Genomic DNA, 10261 nt, shown 5'->3' with positions numbered 1-10261 from the left:
ATTTTTTATGTATTTTGTTGTTTCTTTTTTGTGAGTTTTGATTATAAGAAAGACAAATCAGAAATTTAATTGAAAAGGTTTTTATGCCACTGTAATGGCCGCACAGATGATATTGTCAGCAGACTGTTGTTGGAAATATTTTACCTGTTATACAAATTATCAGTTAAATCATCTGTCCTTTGAAGGTGATCTTTCATAAAGTTGCAACGTCTATAAAGTTTGTGTTATAAAAACTATGAAAGTATGTGTATAACTTATAAACGCTAGTGGTTATAAAAAAAACCCTATTCGACGGAGAGAGATCTGACTGGTAAAAAATTTCATTTAAATCAAACTAAAGTTACTTTTTTGTAGATGAAAAATATCCTTTTCAAGTGAGTCCGGTAATATAGTGATCGAAGAAGTGAAGTGAATCATCAAGAGAAAATCGGAAGAAGTTTAAAGAGTAGGGGCCTCCCTCCCTGGCCGAGCGGTATCGCCGGTCCAAACGCTCTGTTAAGCGTGGAGGTAGCGGGCTCGAATCCCGCCGTATTCTTTGTGATGTCTTTATCTGTATTTTCTACTTGACAATGACTTATAAGCCTATATTGAGCACACAAGTCAGCAAATGTATGTAATTTCAATAAGTCAAATCAAGTTTAAAGTAACACAAAATTGAGAAAAAAAAATTAGCTCTATTCATTTCATTAAATTCTAATGACATTTGATAAGCTGAAGACAACAATATTTCAATGACCGAAGAGTTACATAGTTTATTGGGTGCATAAGTTAAATTTCTTTGGTTACTATCTTAAGCAACTACACTGTAAAAAATTTCGAGCTATGCTGCACCGAACATTGGCATTCATTTGCTGGCTACATAATTTGGCGTTCAGCTTTACTATATATTGGTGCTTTCACTAGCTCCAAACAACGAGAGAAGGTTGCACCAAATATCAGGGTTTTGAAGGGAAATAAAAGCGAGGAAGGTTGCACCATTATTCGGTATTTTTGAAGGGAAATAAAAGCGAGGAAGGTTGCACCATTATAAAGTATTTTTATAGTGTTAAACAGTAGGGTAAGATTGCACCAATATTAAGTATTTTTAAAGGGCCAAAAAGCAGAGAAAGTTAGCATCATTATTAAGTATTTATAAAGCCCTCAAAAGTAGGAGAAGATTGCACGATGGATTGATATTTTAGTAATCCCAAATTAGGAGGTTCTGCCATAAGAAGGTTATTTACTGAAACCAAATATGTATCAGTTAGACAATACTGTAACTTTTCCTTATTATTTGGCATGACATTTATATAAATCAAATTTGAATTTTATATATATGTATATATATATATATGCTTTTGAGTGCTTTATAAATACTTAATAATGATGCTAACTGTCTCTGCTTTTGGCGCTTTAATATCTATATATGTGTATATATATTTGTTTGCGAAAGTAATACTTCTATTTTTAAATATTAAAATTCTCTTTAAATACATAGTTATAATAATTTGCTTCTGTCTAGTATTTATATTCTTTTTTATATTTTATTCTTTAAAACATTAATGGTACTTATTCTATAGTGTCTGTTTTTCTTTCTTCAAATTAAAAACTTCTTCAAAAGAATTTTAATACTTTAAAATTGAAAAATTATAATTTACAAGCAAATTTTATATGAAAGAGTAGACAAATATTGATCATCACCCCCCAATGTCTAATTAGAGAAAAATCCCTACATTATTTGCATTTTCGAAGGGAAATAATTAATTTGACGTAAATTTAAAAATATAAAAATACCTATATAACTTGGAAATAATAATGAAAAAATGACCACATCCAGATCAATATTCAAGCATAATTTATTCATTTTTAATCACTGATATTTATATACATAGACAAAATGATATACGATACAAAATAATAATCTTAAAAGTTAAATATGTAGATTATTTTTTTCATACATATTACAGCATTTATAAGATGAATACAAAATATTTACACAAAAATATGGCAGATAAGTATGTTTTTGTTATTTACAGTTATGAAATTTGGGATTATCTGAAAATAATTTTCAATTCCCTGATCCGCATTAAAAATTACAATTTAACTAAATTACTTTTTCGAAAACAAATTTTACTAATTTATAAAAAGATTAAAAATTCCCTCAGTTGGGAAAAAATTACTGTCATTTCTTTACAAATTAATAAATAGTGGTGAGTATTTAAGAATAATCAATGTTTATATATCTTTACGATTTATGTAATTTTCATATATCCGGTTACCAATAAGATAAGATAGATGAAGTAAAATGCATAACTTGAGCAAAAATTTATTAAACTAGAAATCTGTAAATAAGAAAAAACTGATGTTTTTTGAGCTGAGGGTGTACACAGTAACAGCATAAAAGAAACACAGTCAAAAGGTTTTTTCAGCTAAGCAGTATAAGATTCTAACTATATTCCTGTTATTCCTCAAACTAAGGACTTCAGATACGAATTTTATGATTCAGATTTAAAAATGTACTAATGATCAAATAAAAGATGTTTGGGAATGACAACACTGTCATTCCCATATCTATATTCCGACAGAGGAATCTAAAAGATTTTCTGGTGCTATTATTTTAATTACATTACATTTCTTTAGTTGATAACCTCTTATGTGAAAAACATAACAAGATTTATAGAGATTACACAAAAATAAAACTTTGGTGCCTTTGCACAAAATAATAATAATTTTTCCAAATATAGGTTCTTCTTTTTCAAAACTTAAAACTACACACATTCCTTGTTTGTAAGCTATTCCTGATACTAGAGACTTTTGAAGTTCGGAAAAACTGTTCATAGCCTTCTAAAATGCCGGTGATTTTTGCAGAATAAATATTTTTATCGAGAGGTTTTGCATTGGTAATATAAAATTTTTTTCCTAAGACCCTTTCTTGACTATTATAAAAATATTATAGCTGTTGGTGCCTTTGTGCTAATGTAAGAGGTAAATTTTTGGTATTTTTAGAAGCCTGGGCAACACGTTTAAAATACAAATGCTTTGCTTCAAATCTCATAGACCATAAATGTACAAGAAGGCCGAATTCTAAAATAAGTCGTGGGTAGTGCACTAAAAAATGGTGTCTTGGTTTTAACTTAGTTTCTTTAAATATTTGTGTAAACATAGTATGATGTTCATAAATTAGATCCTTTAACAAAGACACATAATCAGTATTTATGACTGGAGACAAAATAATATCTACAATATCTTTCAAAATTAATAGAAATTCCCAAACAATTTCATTTTCCGGGACAAAGATACCTATCATTAAAGGTAAGAATCTAAGAAGAGACCACATACGGGAAGCTGGCATTTGAATTCCTTTTGCAAAGTTTACTTTTACGTCATATGGTCTATAGGGTTTATCATTAAAACCAAATTTCTATTTAATAAAGGAAGACTAATAAATTTACTTTTAATTAAACCACTAATTATTAGAGCTAATTCTAATGGAACAATACCCTCAAGTAGATCGTGCATAGCATCAGGTGGAAGCATAGTACTAGTATGAAAATATCTTAAATCATTCATAGGAGAGTTAAATTTATATCCATACAAATTTATGTAGCTATTATCTACATTTATGAGGTTAATTTGGCTTTCATGAGTTTGTTTTGTACGTCGTGTAAAATACTTTTCCTTAAAATTACTTTCCATGGCATTATATGTGGCCATACAAAATCCACATAAACGACCTGTACTGCTAGAAAAATTTGTTGTATAACTCCCTATTTCATGCAATGCCAAATTGTCTCCAACAATTGACACTAAAGAACCCCTTACTATTCCTGATATACCAGCAATATTTATACCTGTGTCTTCTAAAAGTTTTAAATCCTTTAAAAGAGGTGTCAAAATGGGTCTGAATCCATACTCCTTAATATCTGATCTTTTACAAATGATAGCTAATTGCATATCACAAACAGTTGATCTAAAAGTAAATGGCAAATTGGCAATAGTATAATAAAACGCAGTTAACTTGTGTCTAGCTTGATTACCCCTTAAAGGATTAGTTACAAGGAAATCATCTAGGTACAAAATTATCTGAATATTTGGATATTCTTTAAATGAATTATTTTGTTTAAATATGCTGCCATCTTGAATATCACAAAGAAGAGAATTTTGAGTTTCAAAAGGCATTAAAATGTATTTTAGTACTTCCCTATTCTTACAAAATGCTTTTAAATGATCAATTATAGGAATATATTGAAAAGATTTTCCACTACTTAATTTATATTCAACTGGAAATATATTTCCATAGCTCATTAATTTTTTACGAAGATGGGGGGATTTCATGGAATCGAGAGCAATATCTGTTTCATTAATGTGAAAATCTGTTTGAAGTGATGATTCATTTATGTTATTTTCCCTTAAGATGCGTGATATATCAGATTTTATGACATTCTTGTATATCTTTTATTCCGAGAACTATCTCGTTTACTATTGAAAGTGGTAACATAAAATGTTCTTGTAATTTTAAAATAAATATTGAAACTTTATGTTGTAAGTCACTTGACTGAGAGTTGAAAGATTCATCAAAATTTCTGACATCGTCAATTTCAGATACGTATATCATGAGAAACTGTTCGTGGCCCATCCACAGGCTTAGAATCAACTAGAAATGTTGGAGGACTACGGCTTATATGAGATGTAAATGATGAAAAATTTGTGTAAGATCGATTACAATTATTGACAGGGCATTCTATTACAGAATGAGATTTATAATGAGATATTAGTTTCCTTTTATAGAATGAATTAAATCCACAAGTTACGCAAGTAAACTTAGTAGGTCCAGTACACAGTTCTTCATGCTTAAACAGATGTTTTTTTAATTCATGAAAATTTTTACAAAGAACTGGACATTCATTAAATCAACACATAAATCGAAACATTTGCACATGACTATGAGCATTCTTAATATGGATTAAGTATGTAGTAGCATCTTTAAAGTTCAAACTGCAGTTATAACATTTAAACATACTAAAAAAAATACAATTTTGATTTTTTTCAAAAATTAAATTAATGACAAAATTAAATTTCCTTTTTTATCACAATCACGGTAGTTACCTTAATAATTAATATTTAATTCAACATGAAATTAAATTATTTATAAATTTTTAATCAATGTAATCACTTTGGGAGGCAAAGTTTCCTCAGAAATACCTAACAGAACATGTTGGATGAATTTCATACTGTTAGTAACAGCTTTGGCATACGTAATATTCAGAGTATAATTAAACGACATCAACAATGTCACGGCCAAGAGAAAAGTCTTAACTTTGGTAACAGCGCGTCCTTCAATCACTATATCAAAATAACTCTCAAAATCAATATCACCATAAATGACAGGATGAATAGAACTGAGATTGGGAGTATCATCATCAGGAGAAACCTGAAAAAATTAATCACTAAAATAATTAAATCTATACCAAAATTAAATCAGACATGTAACGAGTAACCAGTGTTGTAAAAGACCAGAGATTTAATAATTTAGGGTAAATAGGTACCTAGGGTTTTCATTCTAAATTCTTAAATACCTGGACATTAATGAATTTATTTGAAAATTTATTAGTCATATATTTTTTGTTCTAAGTTTTACACGATATTAAAGAGGCGAAAAAATTTTCTTGACAATTAACTTGTTTTTTTTGTTCGAAGAGAAATTCATTTTATCTAACATAAAAACTAGTATTGAAGTTTTTTTTTTCACTGTTGGCAAAGTGGTCAGAGTAGCACGATTAAGTAGCCAATGCTTTCGGACTTGAATTTTGCTTCGGCAGGGATGTTCTTTCCATGCATTTGTCCTCTGTTTTGCGAATGCTGCCCACCCTATGAACAGGTATCTGTGGCATAGGTAATATGCTCGCCTCCACCGCTGAAGTTCACAGGTGCCCGCTGGGTAACGTTAAATGAGCAATACTTCTGGCATCCTTTGTGGTAAAGAATGTGATAGTTGAATGAATAAAAGAAAAAAAAATGTTTCTGCATTTAAAATTGGTTTAAGAGGCTTCATAGACTGACATTTCTGTTTGCATATACCAATATTATTTTCTACAAATACAATAAGATATTAACGTCAGTATTCAGTATTTCATCAAAAAATGGTAACAGCAGCTGATTAAAAAAAACGTACTCTTATTTAAGGCACAATTTTGCAATAGAAAAAAATTAATAAACAAAAAATAAGTATATTTACATTAATTATAGGTTTCAAAATCAAAATAAAATTTAAAACTTACTAATTCAAAAAAAAGATTCATAGACTCCTTAAGCAAAAAAGGTAGAATCATAATTCCATATGAAATTTCAGTTTCGCATCTTTTGGGTACAATATCTATGTTATTCAAATGAAAGTCTATTTTATTCAGAAAAGTCTTTTGATCATCAGTTAGTTTCTTAAGTCTGAACAGCTTTAATAATTGCGTTCCTTTGCAAATAGCATTAAGTGGGAAATCTTTCTTAATATCTATGGAAGTCAATCTAAGAAATTCATCCAACTGTTCATTAACTTGAAAAAAAATTGGATATTTCAATAACATATCATTTTCTGAGATTTTATTGTTTATGTGCTCGCGGCGAAAGGAATAAGTTAAGGCCATTAAGTTTTTTATTTTATTTTTGTCTTGACACCCATCTTCTTTAGAAAATTCTTCTTTTAATATTTCAATGTGGACTTGTTGAGTATTTTCATCTTCGCCAGGAAAATGGTCTGGCGCCCAATTTAATGTACCCGATGCTTGTCTTTTTACTCTTTTTGGAGTTTTCTGTCCATGTGCTGCTTTCTTCATCACTGACACTTCTAATGAGTCGTCCGCTTGTCGCAATCGTTTCAGTTTGTTCATAAGTTTAAGTTACAAGGATCCAATACCTAATCCTAAATCCCTTTTTAAATATGGATACAACTCAACAAGAGAAAGACAAATCTGTTGCCTTTGTAATTTAGGGTATTTGCTGAATTGGTAGACATAGTTTGCCAGATGGCCAATTAGCTCCTTAGAATGTTCCCAATTTAAATCCTTCATTTGTTCCAGAGCTACTTTTAAAGGTTTGGAAAAGTCTTTTATAGGTAAAAGAATGTTTTTTGCCAGCATTTAGTTTTTAAATTCAAAACAACTTCAACACTTATATTTTCCTTAAGGGTATTTTCGGAAAGAAATGCTGAAAAGTCTGAAATAGTAGAATTGTGGGATGTTGAAGGTCGTTCTATCCTTTCAATTTTAAACTTGTCTTTATTAGAAATCTCAGTTAAATTATCAAGATCAACATACTCTTTGAATTCTTTATCAATTTTTTTTATAATATATGAATATGGGGAGAGATTATACGTTCTCTCAACAAGATCATAAATACCTTCACCCAAATTCAATTTTTGAAGACCGTTCCTACTGCATCTTCATTGTCTACATAAGAAAATATTAAATTGTAGTCTAAAAATTATTAGCAAACATACTAAAATAGTGAAAATTTCAAAATTTTCCATGTTCTAAATTGTTTGGAATACAATAAAATATCAACCCCAAATTCATTCGAGTCAAACTATGAAGAAATAATGTAAACAAGAAATTAGCCATGAAAGCAAGAAATTTTGGTCAAAAACAGTCTAAAACAAATGAAAACAGCAGTTTCTTTTTTTTGGGGGGGGGGAGGGGATACCTTGTAATTTGAAAGATTTACGACTTTATATTTGTATACCACTGCCTATCGGCTATAGTCAAAAAAGAGTCAAAATATGCTACATTAGAAATATGTGATCTCTTTATATAAATTCTGCGAAAATCATTCTAACGAATTTCGAATAATGCATTCTCAAAGATTTACTGAAATTAAGCATTAGTTTTTCATCCCAAATTTTGCAAGTAAATGCTAACTCAAGGAAAATATTCGCTTGCCAATGGTAAGGAGAAACTGTCTAGTTTCATAAAAATCATAAGTAAATTTGTTTTAGAAGAAAATCCGTATCTAACTTAAAGTAAACTTGGCCTTTTATTGATAATTTTTTATGCTAACGAGAAATATATTTTAACAGTAAATGTCACAAAATAATACATTTTTTAATACATTTTAAAATAATCAGAACAAAAAAAAATACAAGACTATTAATTACTGTTATGAGGCAATATGAAAATGAATATTACAATTTTTAGATTAAATTAGAAATAAAAAATGAAGTTTTGAGTTTTTTTTTTATTTCATCGAAGTTTTCAATTAACCATTAATGTGTGAGGGGGGAAAGTATAGAAGGCATTTAACCAAGTACCTAAACCCGTTTGCAATTCCAATATAAAATGTTAAATAATTTTTCAAAACTTTAAATGTGTTGGCAACCACTGTTTAAACTTAACGAGTATGCCATAAATGGTAAACATTTTACAAAACAAAAAAATAAGAATTAAGACTATTTTCTGAATGGTGTTTTGTTTCATATGAAATATAAAATACAAAAAATTATACTATATCGATTAACACAGTAAAAATGATAAAAAATCTCACAATTTTGATTTAGATTTACTAGAAAGTAGAGAGTTCCTATAAGTAAGAGTCTCAAATAATCTTAACTGTTTTAAGAATTTTTTTTTCCTCAAAGGCACTTTGGTACTCATACAATTTACGGTCATCATAACTGATGTAACCAAATATCATAATTAATGTTTTATGCCTTTTTATTTTTAATTATTTTACGTTATACCTCATTTTAATCATCAATATTTATAGGGAACTATTAAAACCATTGGTGAAAATTTCTGATAAGCGAGAAGAAAAATGTTTAGAAAACTTTTAAAAAAGGAAAGAATTGTTAATATTATAAAGCATACTTATGATTTTTTTCCTATATTGAATTTTCCTTCTCCCACAATAAGGAAACTGTAAAAAGAAAAAAGGTTGAGTAGAAAAATAAATATCTAAAGTAAAGTATTTATGAGCATCAATGTACTTTTTTTATTAAGATTTTTTCAAAAAAAAACTTTTTTAAGTCAATATTTTGTTTTTTTAATTAGTTTCCCTTAGATAAAAAATAAGAAGAAATCTGTTTTTTAAAAATCTGAATAAGAAATTAGTTTACTTCCAAATGCTCTAAAAATATTTTGATTTCTTCTGCATTTTGTTCTAAATTTTAGTAAAAGTAATGGCCAAAAAAAATTTAACAGCACTTTATTTTTCTTAACGCCAATATTGTCCGCTTTCTCTGCTTGTTTGCTACCTCGTGCAACCGGCCAACTTAAATAGTAACCCAGTTTCCATGACAACCTCCCTTTTTCTTCAGTATTAAATTGAGGTAAAATGGAGTTTAATTTGTTTTTGAAAATTTTACTTCAAAGCCATTTAATAATGCATAGATAAAAACTCATGCAATTATGTGACTTCACAAACAAAAATAAACGATATAGAATGATGCCACATGAAAATCAAAACAGAAGCACAAATATTAATAAAACGTTTTAATCCTAAAAGAAAATACTATTTTTTTTGTTGCGCAAGAGAATTCAATTAAAACGCGGATTTAGATAATTTTCGCTAGCAGTAAATTTGGCAGCACGCTATGATGCTTAAATATTGCCGAATTCACTTTTAATTTCTCACTGGCATTGCACTTATTTACTGAAAAAGAGCCAATACAGATTTTAAAATATTTAATTATACATACAGCGAATATAGTTTTTGAGAAGAAATTTGAAACTCACTCTTTCAGAACAAACAACTAAATTTTTAAAGATGATATGAAGGAAATGAACAGTAATTAATGCAAATAAATAAGAAAAGTTTACTTACCTGCAAAAGAAATACACAACTTCAAGGCCAATTTGCATGAGATGACAGACAACGAAATCCGCCATTAGTCAACAAGTTATCGGTCACGGTTAAAGCTTGTGCGTCTCATAATCCAAAAGTTTGGTGCAACCATGTATGTATTTATCGATCATATTTACCAATTTATGGTGCAACCTAACTAAAACAATTTTTCATTAAACCAATTTATGGTGCAATTAGAAACTTTGCACCAAGTATTGGCTAAACGTTTAACCAGATTTTTTACAGGGTAGTTAAAAGCAATTAGTTATATATTTCTAGTGGTTTATATCCGTTATTGAACAGCAGACCCGATTTTCGGATTTACGACAACTAATGTTCAACTCCGTAGCCTCGTCATTTTGATCCAGAAGACAAAGGAACTTCTGGACCAAGTATTGGGAGAAATGTGCCTTCGTGGGAGATTTTTTGATGGAACAAACCGCATTTGCGTTAC

The 10261-nt window shown here is 28.9% G+C and overlaps 1 protein-coding gene across 1 annotated transcript; it reads right to left on the bottom strand.

The window, feature by feature from the left end:
* Positions 1 to 1990: 1990 nt before the first annotated feature.
* LOC147814231 (uncharacterized) lies at positions 1991 to 5002 on the bottom strand. The gene is made up of 2 exons (XM_087160281.1): positions 3421 to 5002; positions 1991 to 3376 (listed from the first exon to the last, which is right to left on the bottom strand). The coding sequence occupies exons 1-2, from the start codon at positions 4312 to 4314 to the stop codon at positions 2930 to 2932; spliced, it is 1341 nt and encodes a 446-aa protein (XP_087016407.1). The 5' UTR covers positions 4315 to 5002; the 3' UTR covers positions 1991 to 2929.
* Between the last annotated feature and the right edge of the window lie 5259 nt (positions 5003 to 10261).

Source organism: Parasteatoda tepidariorum, chromosome 3 (assembly GCF_982258835.1).
Source record: "Parasteatoda tepidariorum strain Cologne lab strain chromosome 3, Ptep-v5.0, whole genome shotgun sequence".
Classification (NCBI taxonomy): domain Eukaryota; kingdom Metazoa; phylum Arthropoda; class Arachnida; order Araneae; family Theridiidae; genus Parasteatoda; species Parasteatoda tepidariorum.
The sequence above is the reverse complement of the archived record's forward strand: the minus strand, read 5'-3'. Positions and strand labels throughout refer to the sequence as shown.

Bases quoted from the DNA above. Each gene is read 5' to 3' on its own strand.
- LOC147814231 (XM_087160281.1), bottom strand. From the start codon at position 4,314: ATGAAATCCCCCCATCTTCGTAAAAAATTAATGAGCTATGGAAATATA. The intron at 3,377-3,420 runs AGTCTTCCTTTA...AATGATAAACCC, and splicing joins TAATTAAAAGTAAATTTATT to TATAGACCATATGACGTAAA.